We start from the raw sequence: 24122 nt of genomic DNA on the forward strand, positions 1-24122 counted from the left end.
TTGGATTATAGATTGTGTAGAATACCTTTTTGTGTTCTATATTATGGCTTTGTGTTTATATAGATATATGTGATTTCGGTAGGTATATATACACATGCCAATCCCGTCTCTCAAACCGGGTCCTAGTCTCATTAGGACAAGGGGCCGTGCTTTATGCTTCTTCGTAATCACCAGTGGTGCCAAGGACAGTTGAGGGCAGTACTGTGACCTCAGAACATTCCTGCAAAGCAAATAGCCTCATGAGTCCTCCACTTGGTAGTAGAGCAGGTTCTGAGCACATAGTTTAAGGGCTACTCACTCTCAGTGCAGGTGCCCTTCCCTTTCCTCTCCCGCCTCCCCCCTCCGCCATCCTCTGGAGCTTCAGGTTAGAACACTTCCCATTATCCTCCGAGCCACCACAAACCTGTTTTACCACTTTGTCACCCTGCAGCAGCATTGAAAATTCTTGTTGCTTGGTAAGCTGACGCTGAAACCCCTAAGACAAGCCTCCTTTTTTTCCCCTTCCCTCGCCCGCCCGTTTGATATGGGGCCCGGATAAGACTGCATCGCTGTTCTGGCTACCCACGCTCCTGGGCCGGAAGCCGGCCCCGTGTTCACTGTGGAAGAAGGTTTCTGCTTTAATGGGCACCTTGGCAGAGAGGGTTAGGGATGTCGCCGCAAGGGACAGATGGCCTAGGTTCAAATCTCAGTTCCCTGGGAACGTGGAAAAGTGGCTTAACCCCCTTGAGCTCCTGTTTCTTTATCTGAAAAATAAGTTATTGTAAACATTGAATTGGAAAATCCACATCGAGCGCGTGACTGTGCCTGGCACGTGGGGAGAGCCCAGTGAGCGGAATGGGGTGGTGACCTGTAGCTAGTTGCCTGCTTGCGCTCGGGGAGGAACTCAGATGAACTCTGTGTCCTCCCTGGGCTCGAGGCCGCGCTCGGTATGTGCTTGTGTACCGGTCTCCTCGTTTCATCGTCTCTACTCCCTTTAAGAGCAGTTTTTATTCTGCCTCACTGATGGGGCTGAAAATAGACCCACGAGACCCCCTAGCTCGTGAGCGTCAGAGCTTGCTTTGGAAGCCGGGACTCTTGGATTTTGAAGCTCGTGTCCCTAATACCTCCCTTCCTGGTATCATCCCAGATAACCCCCTCCCCAGACCTAGAAAACATCAGGCCCCTTACCCTCTCACCTGGGATCCTTTTCAGTGTCTAGTGGGGGATGACCCAGTCACTTCGTGGCCTCCTCTCTTTTCAGAACCTGGGGGAAGCTGAAACTCATCCCTTTGTTCACTTCATGGTCAGCAAACCCAGTTTTAAAAAGCAAAAGGGTTGCTGAGGATTGAAGCATGCCTCGTAGAAGAGGCTGAAAAGAAAAATCAAGCTCAAAGCTTGGGATTTGGCCCTGTCAGCTGCCCTGAGCCCTCATAAATAGGGAAGTCTAGGCCCACCAGCCCCGTGGGAGGAGGGCAGGACAGCATCTTTCTCCATGTCCCCAGAGCCACCCTGCCCAGGTGAGAGTTGTCTGGACAAGACCAAGAGGAGTCGGCCGCCGTCAGAGCCTTCGCCTTGTGTCTCTGTGGCTGCCGGGTGTGTGAATCTCTCAAGTGCTGCGAGAAAGGACAGCTGTGTAATTTGGAAATCCTAAAACACACCCTCTCCTTCCCACCAACCACGCAACTTTTCTTTCCCTTAAAAAAAAAAAAAAAAAGATTCATTCACTGAGTGCATAATGGTAACCCTTTGTTCTCCTCCCCCGCTCTCCAGTCCTAAGAGTGTTCCCTCTCCCAGCTACTATCTGGAGCCAAATTCCAGAGCCTGGGTTGCTAAGGCCGCTGAGAGCCATCAGGTAGAAGGTGCCTGAGGCCCGGCAGACAGACCGCGTCTGTCCCCTCCTGAGGATTCAAAGCCACCCTCCCCCAGCTGGCAGAGGACAGCCGGGCACAGACCGTTCCCCAGAGCCCCCAGCCCTGTTCAAGCAAATCGCGTCTCCCCTGCACCCCTTTCTTTCCCATGTGGGGCAGGGCCACCTCTGGTCCCAGACACTCGGCTCTGCTGGGAAAGCTCCCTGTAGACTAATTTTTCAAACTAAATCTGAGACCAGTCTTAGCCGACCGGGCAGGCTTGCCCAGGCCCAAGTCCTCGAAAGGAACAGACAGGCTATTTTTAGTGGGAAGACATAACTGGGGCTTTGTCTTCCCTGCACGGAGGAGGCTGAAATAACGGAAGGGAGGGGGAGGGCCGAGCTGAGACCGCATCTTCCCCCCACCCGCTACCAACCCACTCCCCTGCTCACAGGCCCTGACAATGAGGCCAGGATGGAAACCTGTGATTCCCCACTCGGGTTATTTTTAGCCCAGGACACTTTGGCCTCTAGCAGGAAACCAGAAAGGAATGCCTATGAGTGGTTTCTCATCCTGAAATAATGGGTTTGTGGTGTTCCCTTAGACTGTAAAACTTCCTTTTCTTCCCCGGGAACTGAAACCTCGGCCCTAGCCTTTGATGAAAGGGTGAAGCAGTTAAAATTTCCCTCTGCCCTCAGAACCTTTTCCACAGCACAGCCCTCCTTCCCCAGAGGGCTGGGCTCCCCACCACCTCTGATTTGTCTGACCTTCAGAAAACGACACCATAACCCTTCGCTTTTTTACTCCCATCGTCCCCCATCAGAACAAACCTGTGTGTAGAGCCTGGATGAGCTGGTAAGCTCCCAAGGATGGAAGTATTCTAACTCCTCACGTTTGCCTGGTACTCCCTAGTTTCCCACCTGATGTTCCATCCTTATCCCATTTGACATTCCTCACAGTTCCGTGAACACGGGCCGGGCAAGATGACATTATCCAGGTTTTCTCAGAGGAGGAAGCTGAGGCCCCATGTGCGTGAGGGCCATGCCCAAGGTCACACTACTAAGTGGTAGGGCTGGGAGTTCTGCATCCTTCTCACCTTTCCTTCACTCTGGCCATTAATGAGAGACGCAAAATCATCCCTGTGGTTCTCACCAGGGATGATTTTGCTCCTCTCCCCCAAGAGACATGAGGTAAAGTATGGAGACATTTTTGGTTGTCACAACTCAAGGTCAGGATGCTGCTAGCATCTAGTGGGCAGACAACAGGGGTGCTACTGAACATCCCACAATGCGCAGGACAGCCCGACAACAAAGAATAGTCTAGCCCCAAGAATCCTGAGGTTGAGAGAGCCAGATTAAAGGACATGAAAAGATGTTCAACATTGCAAATCATCGGGAAATGCAAATCAAAGACCACAATGAGCTATTACCTCACATCTGTCAGAATGGCTGTCATCAAAAAGAACACAAATAACAAATGTTGGTGAGGATGTGGAGAAAAGGGAACCCCTCCTACACGGTTGGTAGGAATGTAAATTGGCGCAGCCACTGTAGAAAACAGTATGGAGATTTCTCAAAAAACTAATGACTCAGCAATTCCACTCCTGGGTATATATCCAAAAAACACTAATTCAAAAAGATACATGTACCCCAATGTTCATAGCAGCATTATTTACAGTTGTTAAGGTGTGGAAGCAACCTAAGTGTCCATCAACAGATGAATGGATAAAGAACATGTGGTATATGTATACAGTGGAATACTACTCAGCCATGAAAAAGAATGGAATTTTGCCATTTGTAGCAACATGGATGGACTTGGAGGGCATTATCCTAAGTGAAATAAGTCAGACAGGGAAAGACAAATACTGTATGATATCACTTATATGTGGAATCTAAAAAATACAACAAACTAGTGAATAAAACAAAAAGAAGCAGACTCACAGGTATAGAGAACAAACTAGTGGTTACCAGTGGGGAGAGGGGAGGGGGAAGGGGCAGTATAGGGGTAGGGAGATAAAAGGGTTATTATGGGGTTATTTGAAATCATGTGGGTGAAACTTTTGAAAATTGTAAGGTACTATAGAATTTAAAGAATCTTTCATTCAATAAATAAAGTAAAATAAAACAAAATAACGTTAAGGGGGGAAAAAAGGACTGTTCTATGCCAGATACTAAAACTACACAAACATATTCAAGCCTGTCGGATCAAGTCTAGGACATTACCACATAAATTATTAATTATACCACAGCATACTGAGTGCAATGTCACAGCTATGCACAACGTGTTATGAGAACACCTAGCCCAGCCTGGAGGACTCAAGGATGTAATCAGGGAAGGCTTCCTGTAAGAGTTGACTTCAAGAATGATGTTGCTTCTGCAGCCCCACACTATGGGACATTTGCAATTTGACAGGGACCTTCTGTGCCTTATCCAATAGACAGGACCTGGGGAAGAAGGGTATGCAGGGCAGAGAGGAGACTGAAGCACTATGGTCTATGCTTTTCTTCTGGGGAAACCCCATCCCTCGCCCTATCTCTGTCTGACCTTTCCTGTTGACTGTCTCCTAGAATTGATAAGAAAATGTCTGATGCTCAAGGCAGCTACAAACTGGATGAAGCACAGGCTGTCCTGAGAGAAACAAAAGCCATCAAAAAGGCCATCACCTGTGGAGAAAAGGAAAAGCAAGATCTCATTAAGGTACGAGAGTTCCCAGTGATGTGGGCCCCATCCCAGTTTCTCCTGAGCACCTTCCTGTGCCAGGACTCATGTGGGCTATTTCCACATGCTGCAAGATCTTTGAGTTCTCCTCACTAGTTCTCTTGGGCTTTTAGTCTCATTTTATAGAAGAGGAAATGGAGGTTCAGAAGCATGAAGTGACTTGCCTAAGGTCATTGACAGCTAGTGTCAATGGCAGAACTGGAACAGGAGTCCTCTGGTCTAGTCTAAAGGCCACCTCCTTGCCACTAGCTTTAGCCATCTGGCTTATTTTGCACAGAACCAAATGGAGGGAGGTGGTTTCAACATTACCTCGACATCAAAATGTAGCATCTTTATAAGCATTTCATTTCATGTTCCACCTCTGTGCTGGGAAGTGACAAATGATGACAGATATGATTTAATATCTCTCAGGCAGTAGTGCCAAGCACTTTGCATGCACTGTGCCTCACTTATCCCTTACATCAGTGCTAGGTTATCTCCATCATACAGCCAAAGACTGCACAGATCAGAGAGTAAGCGGTAGAGCCAAGATTCAAACCCATGGACACCTGACTCAGAAGCCCATTCTCTTAACCCCTGTACAGCCCACCTACCCTCAAAGGAACTGCCTCCTTGACCTCTAAGATATTCTATTTTCGTTCCCATCGGCAGATGAGCAGTCAAGCCCAGAGATACTGTAAATGACTTGGTGAAGGAAGCTTTGCACTCTGTGAGAAACAGAATAATTTCATAACTCCTGCCCAGGACTGCAGCCCAGTGACAAGACATTAGCAGACAGTGAGGCATGTTCCGATCGTGTTTAGCAGTTAAGAGTACCAAGTCGGATAGACCAAAACCAAATCCTGGCTCTGTCAATTGCCAGCTTCTCCCTGTAACAACTCCCTCGTGGATAAAATGGGGGCTAATCATAGGTTACTCCTCGCAGGACCGTGGTTAGGATTAAATCAGATCATGGTAGAGCTGACAGTTATTGAGTATTGACTGAACTAGTGCTTTACACTGGTCATCTCGTTTAATCAATATGATAGCCCTGTGAGATAGGACCCGTGATTTTCCCATTTTGCAGGAGAGGAAACTGAGGCACAGAGAGGTTCGTCAACAAGCTCAGACCACACAGCTAGGAAGTAGCAGAGCAGGGCTTCCAGCTCAACCCGTGTGGCTCCAGAGCCAGTGTGCACACTGGTTGCCCCCATGTAAAGGGCCTGGCCCAGTGCTTGGCACCCACTCACTGGTAGCTCTTTACAGGATAAGTGGGATGTCTAGGGGGAGCATGGGTTCCTAGTAGATTCATAGAGAGTGACAGGCCCAAAGCTCCCTCCCGGGAGGGTGCATCGCCAACCCTGCCCTTTGTTCCAGAGCCTCGCCATGCTGAAGGACGGCTTCCGCACCGACAGAGGGTCTCACTCTGACCTGTGGTCCAGCAGCAGCTCTCTGGAGAGTTCAGGTTTCCCACTGCCGAAACAGTACCTGGATGTGAGCTCCCAGACGGACATCTCAGGAAGTGTGAGTAGATGGCGTGTGCTGCTGCGGGCCCCCAAGGGACAGAGTACCCTTCTTGTTACTCACCTGAGGAGCTGGCTGGTGACCACCGTCTGTGGGCCTGGCTGTAACTCAGCCTTCTGGAGCTCCGTTCTCTTGCAGACCACCTGGCCCCCGGATGACATGAGATGATGATGTGGAGGAAAAGCCAGCACTGACTCCCTGGCCACGTGAATGCATCTCTAGATGCTGCACAGAAAGTATGTTTGAAGGACCAGGCGTCTCTCTCTGGTTTCCTTCGTGCTAATTTGCAGCGCCATTCTGTTGTTCTTTCACCAGCTGGGAAACAGGATATTTCCCTCCTGTTCATCCCAAAACAATGCATACAGCTTTCAGACAGCTGCTTGCCTCCCAGTTCAAAAGCTCAGCCCGGTCGGAGTAATGAATAGTGCAAGTGCTGTCCAGACGTCGCTCCTGAAAGACTTAGAGCAGGACTGACCCACGGCAATCCATAACTTTGAAGAGCTTTTGTTTTCCTAGAGCAGGTGACATTGAATGAACCAGCCTCCATGGCTAAATGCTATTCTGTCTGGTTTCTATAGTCGTATTCCCACTTGTGAGGAGAAGCTGTGTTCACGTCTGATGGGGTGAGCCGTGTAGCTTCTTGCCACTCCCGACAGAGCGTGGCGTGGCAAATGGGGCTGCGCTCTCCTTCCCCACACCACCCGTGTGTCCAGCTACAAGCCACCTGTGGGCCGAAGTATTTGCGAAGGAACTGTGTGCCTTCTTCCAAGTTCTGGGACCTCCCTCTCACTCACTCAGTGTTGCACTCCTGACTGCAGGCTCCCTGAGTGTCTGGTGGGCCCCCTCCCAGCACGCCCAGAATGGCTATCTTGTGTATTGGCTGTCCATGTTTCCTCCTGACCAGCTGTCCGCCATGCTTCTGGTGCTCGAATGGGCTCCAAGCCATTTGGGGCTGCAAGATGATATTCTGGGCCCTTGGCTTCTCTTCTAGAAGTGTTAAATATCTGAGTTTGGGGCTCTTCCCATGCCTTAAGGAAAGAAAGTGTTTTTCCCCTAACTAGCTTCCCTGCAATTCACACAGCCAGCTCAGTAATTGGGGACTATTTTTAGCTGCTTCCCACACATGCTGTCAAGTCTCTTATGAGCTCCTGAAACCCAGCTCAGCACTGGCCACAATAGCCATATAATTCCCGACTTGTTCTTTCCTCCAGTTCGGCACCAGCAGCAACAATCAGTTGGCGGAGAAGGTCAGATTGCGCCTTCGATATGAAGAGGCTAAGAGAAGGTAATTAGAGGCTGGGGCCTGGGGGCAGGATGGCCCCAACAATGATAACTACCATTGTAGAGTGTCTGCTCTGTGCCTGCTTTTTACACATCTCATCATGTTTAATCCTCACAAAGATTGTGAAGGTATTATCATCTTCATACTTTAATCCTCTCTGAAACTCAGGAAATGACTCAACCAGGGACACTTAGCTAGATAAAGAATGGAACTATGCTCTGAACCATACTTTAAACCTCAAAGCCTCGTAATCTTTCCACTTGCCCGCCTGAAAATCAACCTCTAAAATCAAGGTTTACCAACAATCGTATAAGTAGTTTGGTGTGAAGGAGCACAGCTGGGGTTTTAGCAACAGGCTAAAAAGACTACGGATACTACCCACTTCAGTGTCTCCTGCCCAACTGGGAACAAGCTGTGTTTTTAAACTGTGTAGACACCAGGGACTTCAGATGTTCTGTGGCTTCACAGAATCCTAAGCAGCTGGGTTCCATTGCCACAAATAAAATTAAAATAGTAATCAAAGCTGACATTTTTAGAGCATCTGTAACGGTCCACGCAATGTGGACAGGAATCCAATAGAAACTATTCAATAGAAGAAGCAAAAAAGGAAATTTGTTGGCCATTGAACTCCAAAGTGCTGCGGTAACTAGCTTCAGGCACAGCTGGATCCAGGGATTCAAATGATGTTACATAGACTCAAACGCTCTCCTTTTCTTAGCCCTGCTTGCCTTTGTGTTGACAGACTTTCCTGTCAAAGCAGAAAGATGACCCCCAGCAATTCTAGGCTTACATACTACCAGGTTAGAAACCCCAGAGGACCTACCTTTCACAACTGTTTTAACAAGCTTTGGGTTTGAGACTCACTGGCTTTTCTGGGAGAACCAATCGTTATTTCAGGGTGGGAGGAATAAGAATTCTATGAAGGTCCAAGCATGGGTCACGTGCACGACTCTGGGAAGGGGACTGAGGTTAGCTTTGTGGGAACCAAGTGACTTGAAAGTACGGGAGGACTGATTTCCCAAAGAAAATTTGGAATATTGTTAACAAAAGAAGGAGAAATTGGATACAGTTCAGGTGGGGAGAAACACATCCTGTGCACTATTTCAGCTCCCCCTAGAGGTCCAGCAAAACAGCACGACTTCTACGTTTGGACAACCACTTCTTGTCCCCTCTGAAGGCGACCACTCTGAACCCTGGATCTATTCCAGTTTGTTGGAATGCCTATCTTAGATGATCTGTTATGGAGAGATGAAAGGACTGAAATCTTCCCTTTGGGGTTGAGCCATTAAACTTCTCATCACAGAGCTTCCTGGCTCATCCTTTATCCAGCTTTGTGCCTCCCCCTTCACCTAAAGGTAGTTGAGCACATTATTGACCGTGGGATTTTTGCAGAAACTAACGCCTGTGGACGTAATACGTCTCCGGTCAAAAATGTGTTAAGTATAAAGAATAGAGCAGCCTGCTGAATGGGAAAGCAGAGGCTGCAGGTCTTGAAGCAGGGAGGGCAGGTGGCTATATAACGCAAGGTCTGATCACTGTGTGCCAAGTTTTGTCACATGTGCGTTTCTTGGGAGTCTAGCAGATTTCATCAGATTCTCCTAAGGATGTATGGCTAAAAGTTTAGGGATCACTGGCATAAGGAAAACGCCACCAGAAAGTACATCCAAGAAAGCATCAATTACCCCTTCAATGTCCCATGTGTAGTGGAGCCCCTGCCAGACCTGGCCATATCACTCTATCCTTGAAGCAGCTGGATGGATAACAGCAGCTACAGAGTTATCCCAAAGCCAGTTTTGATGGATTGCTGTATATGTGAATATGGAATTTAAATTAATTAACTCTGAGAATCCCTGCTGAGACACTTGGCTGGGGAATGAGCACATGTAGATGTGTTTCTCTGTATGGAATTTTCACTACACAGCATGGAGATCTTGTCTCCAACAGTGTTTTGAGTTTGGTCACATTGTTTGCAGATAAGATTGAACTGTGACATCCCTGGTGGTGCAGTGGTTGGGTGTCCGCCTGCCACTGCAGGGGACGCGGGTTCGATCCCTGGTCCAGGAGGATCCCACATGCCGCAGCGCAGCTAAGCCTGTGCGTCACAACTACTGAGCCTGTGCTCTAGAGCCCGCGCGCCACAACTACTGAGCCCGCGTGCCTAGAGCCCGTGCTCCGCAACAAGAGAAGCCACCGCAATGAGAAGCCAGCGCACCGCACTGAAGAGTAGCCCCCACTCCCCGCAACTAGAGAAAGCCTGCGCGCAGCAACAAAGACCCAACACAGCAATTTATTTATTTATTTATTTATTTATTTATTTAATTTAAAAAAAGATTTAACTGAGGGGTCCAGAGGTCTGGGACCTCAACAGATATTGACCATGTTTATGACCTGCAGTCTTAGGTGAGCCATATCCTCTCTGGCCATCTGTCCAACAGGGTTACCACCAGGTCCTATCCAGCCTTTAGGGATGGGGTGAGGCTAGGACAGTGATAGCTAAAAGCACTTTGCAAAGACTAAATCCTAAAGGATCACATGATTGCTTTTAAATATTTGAAGCAATACTCTTAGCAGTACTGTGAATCTTAATTTGATCCAACAATAATCATACGTAATGTCTATGTCACACTTGGCATTATATAAAGAGCTCTTAATGATATGTTTTCACTTGGTCCTCATAACCCACCTTGCAGGTACCATCATTATTCCCATCTTACAGATGAGGATACTGTATCTCAAAACAGTGAAGGGCTCCCAACTCCTTCCCGTAACACTTATTAAGGGCCTGCAGTGTACCAGGCACTGTGCCAGAAGCTTGTGTTACCTAAATGATTTCTTAAGAAGGTCAGAGCCAAGACTCCAACCCAAAGCCTCTGACCTCAAATCCACAGCTGTTCACAGGGTGTTACCGCCACTTTCTAGACTGAGAACACAAGGTTAGCAATGGCAGTATTTGCTGTGGTCATAGTGGGCCCATGACTGCCATTGGTTCAGCACTCATGTGCCGGACACACTGAACACATAATTGCTCATTTTCACACCAATTCTGAAGGACGAGTAACTGTTTTCTTATATACAAGGCTCAGGGAGTGTGCCCAACATTACACACCTAAGAAGTAGTTAAACCAGGGAATAAGCACAGTAGCAGCAGAAACATTCACTGAGTGCTTGTTTAGCATGCACGAAATGTTGTGCTTGGACATTTTATGAATTATGTCATAAAACCTTCAACCGTTACCCCACAAGGAAGGACGTTTTGTTATTCCCTTCAGAGAGACGAAGAGACTTGCCCAAGGTCACCTAGCTAGTGGTAGGAGGCTATTGCCTGGTGATGAATCAGGCTTCGTGTCCCTCCGGGCACGGACGCTGCCTCTACCCTATCCCTGCAGAGCCTACTCACGGTTGGCACATGGTGGGCACCGCATATGTGTGTTAGATAAAAATCTGTTCCTTGAGACCACACGCTGATGAAAAGGAAGTCAGTCACTGTCAAAAAGGATGCTCTGAGGACAGCACGCCTCCTCGGACCACGTAACCTTGGAAACACAGTCCGTCACGCTGCTCCCGCATTGCCCTGGGCACACCAGTCACGCTTGCCCTCTTGGCCCGCAGGATCGCCAACCTGAAGATCCAGCTGGCCAAGCTTGACAGCGAGGCCTGGCCGGGAGTGCTCGACTCCGAGAGGGACCGGCTGATCCTCATCAACGAGAAGGAGGAGCTGCTGAAGGAGATGCGCTTCATCAGCCCCCGGAAGTGGACCCAGGGAGAGGTGGAGCAGCTGGAGATGGCCCGGAAGCGGCTGGAGAAGGACCTGCAGGCCGCCCGCGACACCCAGAGCAAGGCGCTGACCGAGAGGTGGGGCTGGGCTGGGGGCTGGGGGGCCGGGGCCCTTCCCTCGCTGCCGGTCCATCCTCCGGCCCCCCATCGGGGTGGGCAGAGGCGATGGGGACAACCTGGGGCTCCTGGGCTTCAGCCCAAGGACACTCAGTTTAAAGATCTCACCACTTTGCAAAGTAGCAAATCTGGGGAAGTGACTCACCATCCAGCTACCCCAGAACTTTACACAGGGAATCGCATTACCAAAAAAATCTGCTTACCTGCAGGTTTTCAGAAATTATCTTCTGACTAAGATAAACTCTATGTAATTTAGAGCAGTCGTTCTCCAACTTTGTGACAGTGATTCACATTGTATTATTATCTAACAGACAACAGTTTCACGAAGCAGTGCATACTCCTTCTCTGTGTGACAGCCCTCTGATATTTTCTTTTATGTTGCATTTCTTTTCATGCTGGTCGTGACCCACTAAATTGATTTCGCCACACGCTAGCAAATTGCAATTCGCAGTTTGAGATACACTGGTTTAGATGGGGGTTGCGAACTGAGACGTTTATAGGAGTCAAGCAGGTGATATAAATGCCAGAGGCCCACCTGGCCGTGGGCCATGTTAGACTGGAAGGTACAGACCCCACTTGTCTAAAGCAGGCGCCGTCTGCAGCCAGTGGAGGTGCAGGCCCCAGGCTGCCAGAGGCCCCCATAGTTCAAGAAAAGAGTTGTTTGGATTTTTTTTTTTAATATTGGCAACTAATCCAAAAATTTTTTTAAATACCATGAGGGCTAAATCAGCTTCATCTGTGGGCTTGATTTAACCTGAAAGCCACTGGTTTCCGTTCTCCGGTTGAAGCCTTATAACAGACTTTACTTCCTGCAGTGTCTCACCAGCCTCCACACCCACATTGCACAGAGCACAACTCCGTGTTCACAGTGGGTCCTACAATCCCCAGTTTCTCATTCATTCATTCATTCATTCATTCTGTCCATCAGCCCATTGTTTATTCATTCATTCATTTAAGAAACGTTCTGTTGCACATATTTTGTGTGCAAGGCAATTTGGAGGATTCAGAAATGAACAAGTCACGATCCCTGCCCTGATACCCTTAAAATCTATTCAGTTATTTTCACTTGTTTTTTGGCAGCAGACTTTATTGAACAAGGTCCCTGCCCTTAAGGAGCTGGAGTTGAAGATAGTGATTTTCAAACATTGTTGGGGGAGGTGGGAGGTGGGGGAGAGGGATGAGCAAGGGAATTCCTCTTTCCAGTGAAATCAGAGGCAGAAGCCCAGTTTATAAAGCAGATAAACTTGTCTGGGCCCAGTGGCAGCAGGCCAGGCATCCTAGGTGCCTTGCATCACCCCACGGCGGGTCCTAAGATGCCTTCAGGGAGCCTCTCGAGTGCTAAGGAACCCTGCTTGCAATCCCACCCTAGTAACTGAGTAAGCTCTATTCGCACATGGCGGGGTGCCAGATGGGTCAAGTTGACCAGCCTCTTTCTGGCCTCTTGTAACCACATCACACAGCCCATTGACTGGTCAATGGTGGGGAATCTCTCCCCACCAAGCCCCTTGTCAGAACTACTACCAGGGATGTGTCACTTTCCTCTCCTTTATCTTCCCCTGGGAGGGGTGGCTGATCAGCGCTGACCTACCACCAGGCAGGTGGGAGAGGGAGGAGGAGAGGGCTTCAATATTTGGTGTTTTGTAACCCTAGGAAGCACCTTCTAGAATTCTCTGTTAGTGCCAAGACTTTGTCCTGCTTTCCGCAAGGCTGTCTGTGCACCTTGGGGACAAGGCCTGTGTCCAGACACCTTTGTGCCTTTAGAGTTAGTTGAAAGAATAAATGGTTCGCCAGCCTGGGCAGACGCTTACAGGCCTCTGTATACATCTCCTGGTCTGTCTCCCAGTCCTCTGGGCCCCTGACTTGCTCCCAGACCCTACAGCCGTCCCTGGAAAGCCCTCAGCTTTTCATTATGCTCATAGCCGGCAGCTGGAGAGAACAGATCCCTGGCAGCCTTACTCCTTGTTGGGTCAATAGAGATACCCTTCCCACCACCTACCTTTTGCAAGTCATTGACCAATATGGACTTCAATTGCCTAATAGGGAAAAAAAAACCAGGATAATTACATTGAATACTTACATATTCTGAAGGCAGGTGGTTGGACCAGATTGTGAATTGAGGCTCTTCTCTGCTATCATAATTTTGGTTTCTCGAAACTAGGATTGGATAATCTCTTAGAGACCCCTATACTACATGCAAAAGGTACCATTAAGTACCAGACTCTGTAAGCTATATCATCTCATTTAAACCTCCCAGCAACCCTGAGGTTAATCTCCATTTCATAGTTGTGGAAACTGAGGCTCACCCAACATCACCAAATGGCAGAGCTGGGATTACAACCCAGGCTTGCTGGCTCTGGAGCTCATGCTTGCCTTAGTCTCCTGCCCACTTAGAAGGTCTTTTATTATTGCCTTCAGCCCCGTCTTTCAAAGGTCTGATTGCTCCCCTGGAACAGTGAGTTCACACGGCCAGTTCAGGGAAGCCAGAGCCTCCACGCCATGGCAGCTGCTGAGCAGGTGTCTCGAGGTCCCAGAGGGCAAGGTCCCCTGGGAGACATGCAGAGAGAAGCCAGGGGGCACGTGGGCAGGGAGAGGCGAGAGCCTCGGGAAGGACAGGGACGGGGCTGACGGCTGTGAGCCTCCTGCACGAAAGAGAGGAGAAAGCCCACCCAGCCGTCTTCGTCTGTGTTCAGTTGTCTGCCTGTGGCCCCCTGTTTGTCTGTGTTCATCCCTCTGACTCTCTTGTTCTCTCTCTAGGTTTCTTTCTCTTTTTGCTTCTCATGCTCCTCTCTCTCTTCTCTCTCTCTGTCTCTCCACATGGGACTATTAGACTCCTCCCCTCACACAACAGCCTCTCTGTTCAAGGTGCCTTTGAGAAGGCCAGGAAGAGACACATCCAGGAAGAGCACAGCACAGGGCCTACCAGACCCCAGTGTCGAATCAATCAGAAGCACAGACCTCCCCCCAGTACTCCCCGTCCTGCACGCTGCTTCCTCCTCCCTCCCCAGGGGCCCTCCCGGGCACTCCTGAGAGCTGCGGTGCCTGTTAAGAGTGAGGACTCCCTGCCCCCACCCCAGGGACCAATTCCCCAGGCCTGAGATGGAGCCCAGGCTCTTGCATTTTTAACCAGCACCCCAGGGGCTGAGCCGCAGCTTGTGGGGATCCCAGCCCCACCTCCTGGGTCCTCTGCCTGCTTCCGCGCTTGATGTGTTCTTGGCCTCCCGGCATGTGCCAGGCATCTCATGCAGACACCGTATGGCCAGCGAAGCCCAATACCTGTAGGAGGCCGCCTCGGCATCTGTGTGTGGCTGCTGGTAGCTACACCCCTGTGCTCGGGAGGTCAAGGCCATCTGGCTCCCGGTCCCCTCAGCCTCCTGTTGGGGCTCCACTGGGGACCTGCATTTACTGCCAGAGCACACCTCTGTGGTCTCCTCCCAGGGGAGAGGAAAACAAAGGTAGAAATGGTGGCCCAGGCTGCGCCTTGACCCCAGACCTCACACTCTTTCAAGGTCTTGCTCTTACGGAGGGTCAGATTCCACAGTTGTGTCCATTGCACTGAAAACCGGGGTTTTGTTCATTACGGGCTCCATCTGCCAGCCCCCCTTAGTCCCGGGCAGGACTCTGGAAAAACAGGGCTGGGGACTGAGCTGGCCAAGAACCATGCCGAGGCCGCAGCTCCCGTGGTCTTTTCTGAAATTTCACAAGGCCACTTCCCCAGTGACTGGTCCTGCCCCTCCCTTATCACTTTGCAGTTGTGTCTCAAGCAAGCTCTGGTCTTCACGGCAGGGCCTGTGCTGGAGGCCTTGGGCGTGTCAGTGGAGGGATGGTGTGGTTAGGTTTTCCATGGAAATGAACTCTTTCTCCCAGGCCCCAAGCTGGGTTGGCTGTGCTCTGGGAGCAATGAGTCAGTCATTCCTCCTGCAGCAGGATGGCATAAGGGGATAAGATGCCAACGGTGGGACATATCTGTCCATGGGAGATTTAACATCCAGCTCTTTCAACAGAGCAAATGAGTTTTCCCTACATCAACTGGGGAAAAGTCTTCCATTCAGCAGTAGCTTTTCAAGCACATCCATGTGGTGGGCGCCATGCTAGGGGCTGAGAGAGTGAGGCACAGCTCCTGCCTTACAATCCCCAGCCAGTGCAGCAGCTCAGAAACCTTACTGTGCCTAAAAGTCACCTGGAATAGGGAATAAAGATGCAGATTCCAGGGAATTCCCTGGTGGTCCAGTGGTTAGGACTTGGCACTTTCACTGCCGGGGCCCGGGTTCAATCTCTGGTTGGAGAACTCAGATCCTGGAAGCTGCACAGCGTGGCCAAAAAACAAAAACAAAGACAAAAAGATGCAGATTCCTGAGCCCTGCCCCTAGACTTTCTGATTCAGTAGGTCTAAGTGGAATTCAGGGATGTGCATTTAATAAGCATACCTCCCCTTCTGGTGGGGGAGCTCTGTGGGCCACAGACAGAGAACCACTAACCTAGTGGATGCAGGAGAGCAGCCCAAGTCATGAGTGGGTGATGGAGCTCCTTCCCTGTCAGATCCAAGGACCAGCACCCTCTCTGGAGCCCACCCAAGCCACCCCCATGGGGAATTTCAGGAGAAACTGGGGGCTGAGCAGAGCCTATATCCAGCCATCCCTTCTAAACTAAAGGGTTTTGCCTTCAGGGAGGGAGCTGCTGAATTGGGCTCTGGTGTGGGCATGCCTGGGTGCAGGCCTTAGCTCCCGGGTTCTGACGCTCTGTCACGCTCACCTGGATCTTCCCCAGGCTCTCTGGAACCACTCTCTTCAGCTCCTTGGCTGACTATTGCCCGTCCATTCAGCCTTGGGATGCTTATAGACTCAGAGCTCAGTCCTGGACCCTACCTTTTTTTTCCTTCTATATTTTACCCTAAGATGGTGCATTCATTTGTTAGGGCTGCCAAACCAAAGTTCCACGAACTGGGTGACTTAAACAATGGTAATTTATTTCCTCACAGTCCTGGAAGCCACAAGTCCAAGGACAAGGTGTTGGCAGGGTTGTTTCTCCTGAGGTCTCTCTCCTTGGCCTGTGGATGGCCATCTGCACATGGTCATCTACCGTGTCTTCACTTGGTCTTCTCTCTCTGCATGTCTGTACACAGCGTAGGGAGGGATGGTTGGGTGGAATCCTAATTCTGCCAGTAACTCTCTACCTTTAAGTAAACTATTTAACTCTAAGAGCCTCAGTTTTCTCGTATATAAAGTGGTTAAAAAAAAAAATTCTTACTACGCAGGGTTATTGTGCAAATGATTTAAGGCAATGTTATAAGTTTCCTAGTCAGCCCCTGGTATATAGCAGGTGATGCATATAGCAGTTACTATAGGATTATACGTAGAGGCCATACCTCTCCAAACACCCTAATATAATGCCTCCAGGAAGTTCTTGTGTGTGCCTCTGTGGGTCTGTGCGTACATCTCCATGAGCCCATGCCTGTCATTCCTCTTTCGGGCAGATGGAGGCGGGTTCCCTCCGAGCTCCACACTCATGCCTTCTCTCCCTTCAGGTTGAAATTAAACAGTAAGAGGAACCAGCTGGTGAGAGAGCTTGAGGAAGCCACCCGGCAGGTAGCAGCTCTGCACTCCCAGCTGAAAAGGTGAGTAGTAGGCAGTGGGGTGAGCGCTCCCCTGGGCACGGCCGTATGCAGGCAGGCAGCCCAGCCCAGCCCAGCTTCTGCCCTTCACGTGTCCTCCATGGCCTGAGTGTGCCCGTTTAGAAGCACAGCAGGCAGACGGATGATCTGGGGGACTCGCTCTGGGCCTGGTGTGGCTGGGGGCAGGGTCCTTCACCTCCCCAGACCGCAGCCTCCTCGGTCCTCTGACGACACAGCAGAAGGCCCCAGCTGGGTGCTAGCGTGTCTTGTTCACGTCTCTCCAGCCAACTTGCACAACGCAGAGAGGGTAGGCCTCAGGCTGGCGCCTCGGTGGGCAACGTGGCTGGAATTTTATCACGACATTCTGTTTTCATCAAATATTTTTAACAATTGACAATGCTTTTCAAATTACACTTAGAATATAAAGTTTCCTTTTTAAGAAAATTATATTAACGTGTAAAAAGTGAGTTGAGTTGAAGGAAAATATTAAGCAGTGTTATTTGGGGTTGGATTCAAATATGGAGAAATATGAAAATGGAATGCCGCTGGTGGAGATTTGAGAAACAAAGATATTGAGGCGAAAGTGGACTTTTAAGGCAGCTGGCTTGGGTTCGAATCCCAGCCCTGCCAGCTCCTGATTATGTGGCCTTCTCGGGATATCCTCTTTAGCGAAATGGGGATGCGTGGTCCGCCCTGGAGACTGTCAGGAGGGTCTGATGAGATGGTGCATTCTAAGTGCACGTGGTGCTTTTCGGGGGAAGTTCGGGGCGGCCCACCCACTCTGTGTCCTCACCCTCCCTCCCCTGCCCCAGCCTCTCTGGCAGCATGCAGAGCCTGTCCTCGGGCAGCAGCCCCGGATCCCTCACGTCCAGCCGGGGCTCCCTGGCCGCCTCGAGCCTGGACTCCTCCACCTCGGCCAGCTTCACCGACCTCTACTATGACCCCTTCGAACAGCTGGACTCGGAACTACAGAGCAAGGTGGAATTCCTGCTCCTGGAGGGGGCCACGGGCTTCCGGCCCTCGGGCTGCATCACCACCATCCACGAGGACGAGGTGGCCAAGACCCAGAAGGCAGAGGGGGGCGGCCGCCTGCAGGCCCTGCGCTCCTTGTCCGGCACTCCGAAGTCCATGACCTCCCTGTCGCCCCGCTCCTCGCTCTCCTCCCCATCCCCGCCCTGCTCTCCCCTCATCACTGACCCCCTCCTAGCTGGAGACGCCTTCCTGAGCAACCTGGAGTTTGAAGACCCCGAGCTGAGTGCCGCTCTTTGCGAACTGAGCCTTGGCAACAGCACCCGGGAGAGGTACCGGCTGGAGGAACCCGGAACAGAGGGCAAGCCGCTGGGCCAAGGTAGAGGGCACCACATCCTGGGGGCAGGAGCCTCCAGGAGGGAGGAGGGTGGGAATTGTGCTCGGGTCCGAGTTCCAGACCCCAGTGATGATTATGGGCAACGTTTTTGTTTTTTTTTTTTTAATTTATTTATTTATTTTATTTTTGGCTGCGTTGAGTCTACATTGCTGTGCGCGGGCTTTCTCTAATTGCGGTAAGCGGGGGCTACTCTTTGTTGTGGTGCCCAGGCTTCTCATTGCAGTGGCTTCTCTTGTTGCGGAGCACGGGCTCTAGGTGTGCGGGCTTCAGTAGTTGTGGAACATGGGCTCAGTAGTTGTGGCTCATGGGCTCTAGAGCGCAGGCACAGTAGTTGTGGCACATGGGCTTAGTTGCTCCGCGGCATGTGGGATATTCCCTGACCAGGGTTCGAACCCATATCCCCTGCATTGGCAGGCGGATTCTTAACCACTGCGCCACCAGGGAAGCCCCTATGGGCAACATTTACTGACTGCTTTCTATGTGCCAGGTCTTTACATGGTATATTGATTTATTTATTCATTCAGTAGGTATTTATTATGTGTTTACTATGGTCTAGGTCTTGAGCGAAGGGTTTTTCCATGGTAGGTTCATTCATGCAACAGATATTAAGTACCTCCTGAAACTAAATGCCAGGTCCTGTGCTGATGGGTGTACATGGATTCATTCATTCTTTCATTCAGCTGATATGCCATGTGGGTTAGTCACAAGGATACAGCGTGGAGGACAGACAGGGTCCTGGTTCCCGTGAAGCCTACATGCAAATGAAGGCACAGACAATAACTGTACAAGCAGATCAATAAAAGCGCTAGGAAGAAAATAAAACAGGGCATGTGATGGAGCCTTTCAGGTTGGGTTAGGGCTGCCAGTTCACATTGGGTGGTGAAGGAAGGCGACACTTGAACGGAGGCTTGAGCAATGAGAGGGAGCCAGCCTTGGGAGAAGCAAGAACAAAGTCTCTGAGGCTGGAGCAAGGGGCTGCAAGAGGGGCCAGAGGGAGGAGATCACCAACAAGGCAGAGAGTTGGGCAGAGTACGGGTTGTGTAAGGTAAGGAGCTTACGTTTTACCCTCATTGCAGCAAGGATCCGTGTGACTGTTTGAAGCCAGGGAATGATATGACTCCCATTCTGCATGGGGTCAGAAGAGAGCATTATGGTGCGGACTGAGATTCAGGTCGGAAGCTGTCATCATCAGCTTCAGGTCGGATGCTGATGATGACAGCAAAGATTTATTACAAGAAAAATCTTTTATCTTTAGCAGCAACCACATAATAAATTATAATAGTTAAAATTTATTGGGGTGCATTATGTGGTGAGCAATGTGCTTTATATGATGAAATAGGTTACTTCCGTTATACCCATTTCACAGATGAGGAAACAGAGGTTCAGAGAGGTGCTTCCCCAACAGGTGGGGAAGCAGGGATTGGAATCTGGGCTTTTCTGACCCCAGAGCCCAATCTCTTTATCATCACGCTCCCCTTAGGACATGAGGCAGCTCTGTGTATTTATTCCTAAGACACTCCTGGTGCTCGCTGATGCCATCATGCCTACGGTATGAAGCTCAGGACTGAGCAGGGTGATTTATCAAGTTCAGGTGTGCAAGATAACAGGCACCGTTAGGTGTACTTACTCACGTAAGCCTCACAACAACACTATGAGGTGGGTGCTATTATTATCCTCATCTTACAGACTGAAAGGAATGAGACTCAGCAAGGTTAAGTGACTTGTCCAAGGTCACTGTCACTGCTGTGAAGCGGTAGAGTCAGGACTGGCTCCAGGACCACCTGCCCAGAACCCACAATGAGCCATGTGCCAGCTCTGTCGGCAAAGGGCTCCTGGTCCTGGCTCCCGTGAGGCCAGCTAGAAGCTCAACCCACTTCAGCCGTCAGTTCCGGGAATGGGTGGGAGGGCTGCCGCTGCACCCAGAGCTATCAATTCCTTCGTGTGCAAGGGCCAGTGGGAGCAAGGGGGAAACGACGAGATTTCCCGGTTAATTAAAGGCTCTGCTGGGTGCGTGCCAGCCGCTTCCTTGGAAGAGGAGCCCAGAGATCCCTGGGGCTCCCTCACCGGGAAGGGAGTCTTGCTGAGTGTCCTCAAACAAAAATAAAAACAGGCTTCCTACTGCAGCCGGTGGCAAGCTTCAGAAAATTGTTCCCTGGAGAGGAGGGGTGTGCAGGTGGTACCCCTAACAAGGCTCAAGAAGCGTTCCCGGCACTCCCTGTCTAAAGGCTGTGATAAGCTGGCTCGGGGATGCTGGGACCCCAACCGAGTGCAGGGAGCAGCCCCCATCCCCCCGCCTTCTGCCACAACATCCGTGCAGCTTGGGGGCCAGAGCCCGCTCGCGTCTCAGGTCGGCGTTTCTGCATGCCACCTCCAGAAGCCTTCCCCGCTGCCAGCTGATGCCAGGCTGAGCCCAGACACTAAGCAGGTTATGCGATTAGTGCCACTGTTCAGTCAGCAGACAAATTAATCTCCTTAAGTGGTTTAGTGGAGGGTGGGGAGGGGTGGGTCTGAAGGCAGGAGGTCTCCAGGGCTGCAGCCGCAGATGTGGGACACAGGCTGGGAAAGCCATGCCCACATGGCCCCTTGGCTTCTCCCAGGCTCACTGTCACCATCCCCACCCCCAGCCCCTTCTCCTGTCTGCCCACCCCCCGCCCATGTGCCTGGCACACAGGGGTGCTCAGAAGTGCTGGCTGTGAGGTTGAAGCTCCTGAATCTGTCCTTCCCCTGCTGCGTGGAGGTCAGGAGCTGTCCTGTTCATCTTAGTAGCTCTGAACTTAGCAATGGACCTGGCACACCGTCAGCGCCCATTACTTGGGGAAGGAAGGAATGTGCAGTGTGTGCTGAATGCTTGGGTCTGAGCCCCGGGTAGAGACTTCTGAGGGCCTCTATCAAGGGCAGGGGAGATGGGCTGAGTTAGGAATGGAATGGGATGGGCGAGTAGGACAGCCGGTACTTAAGTCCTTCCCTTCTTTCTCCTCTTGCCCCTCCCAAGGGTCCGGGGGCTGTTTGCCCCAGGTGTGTAGGGATCGATCTAGAAGACATCACTGTAGTGATGGGAATGATAGTCGTAGTGACTAAGGATGGTGGTACTGACTTTTCTAGAGCACTTCCCCTGCACCAGTCTCTGTACTAAGGACTTCCCTATATCATCTCATCCAGTCTTCCCAACAGCCCTGCAAGGCAGGTATTATTATCCCCATTTTACAGATGAGGAATGCAGGGCTGAGAGGGAGTAAATCAGTGTCCCACTGTCATGAAGCAGTATGTGGCAGAACTGCAACTTGAACCCAGGTGGTTTGGCTCTGGAGTCTGAGACGTTAAACACAGAATCACATGCTACCCTTTCCTTCACCGCAAAAAAAGGCAGGACCTCGCTGTCAAGTGCAGAGGTGGCTGGATTTTGGCGGGACCATGTTAGGACAGTGAGGGCATCAAAAGATGTATTGTGACGACAGTATCCTGATTTCTAAACCCTGCCTTGCCATCCTTCCTTTTTTCCTCTCTTCTTCCAGCTGCGAATAAGGCTCAGGGGTGCGACCTGAAAGTGGCCTGTGTCTCAGCTGCCGTGTCGGATGAATCCGTGGCCGGGGACAGTGGTGTGTATGAGGCTTCCGTGCAGAGGTGGGTCCCTGAGTCTTGGGAACTCTGAGTATGCAAGGCCCGGGCCTGCTCAGGTGTGTGGGAGGGACCCACAGGAGGGCGGTGCTGAAGTAGCAGCCAGAGCTCCTCCTCCCGGGGCTGGAGATGCTTCCCATTTGGGAGACTGCTAGTTCCGCAATTGCCGTTAAGGGTGTATGGCTAGAGGAGCAAGTATTAGAGAAAGCGCAGCTGCTGCTTCAAGAGAGGGATCCGGAGTAGTTGTGGGCAGGCAGGGTCCACAGGGAGGCTGAGCAGACCCAAACCTTCCTCCTTGAGGACCCAGCTGCTCCCTCCCAGAGAGAACCCCGTCTCTGGAAAATGACTTTGGCCCCTGGTCACTACAGGGAAGCCTGACCCTCTTTCTTTCCTGTGTTGCTTTCCAGACTGGGTGCCTCAGAAGCCGCTGCTTTTGACAGTGACGAGTCAGAAGTAGTGGGTGCAACCCGGGTTCAGATCGCCCTGAAGTAAGTGGCAGGGAGGGCGGGACAGAGGGGCGTGGTCTGTGCAGGGTCTCCTCCTGGCCTGCAGCGTCCCCAGCATTTACCCTCACAGCTGCCCAGCGAGGCAGGCAGAACCAGCGGGACCTGCTGACAGCTGTGGGCTCCTAACTAAAGGGGGTTGGGGGGGGGAATCTCTTTCCATGCCTCCCAGTTCCCCATTTCACAAAAGAGAAAAAACAAGGTTTGAAGACCTTTTAAGTTGCCCGGATACACTGAGCTGGCCAGTGACAGAGCCAGGCAGGGACCAAGACCTCCTGCCTTTTGGCCTGTTTGGTCGTTGTTGCCACGGCTTTTGTCTTATCATCTCACCTGGACCGAAGTCAACCCCTGGGGGCTGCAGCCCAGATTTCTTACCGTTTTCTCTTGATGCAGGTTGGCCCCAATATTTTTTAAAATAGGAATTAAGTGCCAGTGTTTAAACATCAGGAAATTTTATACAACCTCTGGCTTCTCTTTAAACATTCAGACCGACAGCTCTGGACCTGCGTCCCTGCCTGGCAGCAAACATGGGGCCTGTGCTCCCCAGCTCACCGCAGTCCCCAGAGCAGCCAGCAGCCGCCTCTGTGACTATCAAGGGAGAGAGAGATAAATGTGTTACTAACAGGTGCTCCATATGCCCCCTTTTCATTTCAGGTATGATGAGAAGAATAAGCAGTTTGCAATATTAATCATCCAGCTGAGCAACCTTTCTGCTCTGTTGCTGCAGCAAGACCGGAAAGTGTGAGTGTGTAGCTGATGGGCTGTATATTATCCTCTCCCGCTCTGCGCCCATCCCAGGGGACACTCTCCTGCTCTGTTCTGCTCCAACAACAGGCCCCGTAAACCTCTGTGGGCACTTAGTGCACATGACCGTGATGCACAGTGTCAGTGCCGTGAACGTGGATGCAGGCAGGGTAGCAAACACGCTCGCTCTAAACAGGAGCGCTCCAGACAGCTTCAGACCTTCCACATATGCGTCCTGAGCCCCTGCCAGGCGCCAGCACTAAGGAAGGGGTGGCGCGCAAACCTCTGCCCTTGTAAACTTGAAGCCTGCTGAAGAGGAAAGTCACGGCCCCTTTTATCTGCTCTAAGCTCGAATATTCCACGCAGAAAGAGACGGGCCTGCCTTTCTGAAGAGCCGGCTCCCATCACTGTGCTTCTGTTGGCAGGTTGTGATGGGTGTTTACCTTACGGTTGATGATACAGCAAAGACCGGCACTGTCTGCCTCCCAGCCTCCCAGCTCGGTCCTGTGCGGACCGGGTTTATGTTGCATTGAGCTCGTCTGCCTACATGTTCCTCCTTTGCTAGACCGTAGGCCTTGAGGGCAGCAGCAGGAGCTTATATTTCTGTGGCCTGCACCCAGCCAGCGTCTGGGGTGTGACACGTGGGAAGGAGGAAGGCAGGCCGGAAAACAGGCAAAACAGAAGGAAGACAAGATGGGACACTGGACTTGTGTGCAGTCTTTGCTGTTACAAACAGGGCCGGGATGAATAACCTTCTCTGTAACTCATTGGTACTTGTGCAGCAGTATCTGTGCCTAGAAGCCAGCTGTCTGGGTCAAAGGGTGAATGCATATGTACTTCTGTTAGGATTGTCACCTTCCCCTCCGCCGGAGTTGTGGCATTTTGCCTTCCTACCAGCGGTTGTATGAGTATTCCTCAGTGTTAACAAGCAGCCTGTCGGATCCTTCTGTTCACAGCAGTTTGCACACCGTTGGCCTCAGGCTCCACAAGCTTTGAGGGCCTCACGATTAGGGGATTCAGTAGAAGGAAAAGCAGCACATTGTCCTTGGGGCCCTTATGCATCCCT

The 24122-nt window shown here is 51.0% G+C and overlaps 1 protein-coding gene across 2 annotated transcripts in view; it reads left to right on the top strand.

The window, feature by feature from the left end:
- WWC1 (WW and C2 domain containing 1) overlaps positions 1–24122 on the top strand; it is a 148903-nt gene that overhangs the window by 97020 nt on the left and 27761 nt on the right. For both annotated transcript variants that reach the window (XR_014241062.1, XM_082378755.1), the window contains exons 6-14: positions 4394–4523; positions 5901–6047; positions 7259–7332; positions 10939–11181; positions 16742–16831; positions 17641–18176; positions 21707–21815; positions 22217–22297; positions 22967–23053. Coding sequence is in view for 1 of the 2 variants with exons in the window: in XM_082378755.1 (XP_082234881.1) it covers positions 4394–4523; positions 5901–6047; positions 7259–7332; positions 10939–11181; positions 16742–16831; positions 17641–18176; positions 21707–21815; positions 22217–22297; positions 22967–23053 (1497 nt within the window). In the remaining variant the exon portion in view is untranslated. The remainder of the gene's footprint in view (positions 1–4393; positions 4524–5900; positions 6048–7258; positions 7333–10938; positions 11182–16741; positions 16832–17640; positions 18177–21706; positions 21816–22216; positions 22298–22966; positions 23054–24122) is intronic.

Source organism: Balaenoptera borealis (assembly GCF_965194805.1).
Source record: "Balaenoptera borealis genome assembly, chromosome: 2".
Lineage (NCBI taxonomy): Eukaryota > Metazoa > Chordata > Mammalia > Artiodactyla > Balaenopteridae > Balaenoptera > Balaenoptera borealis.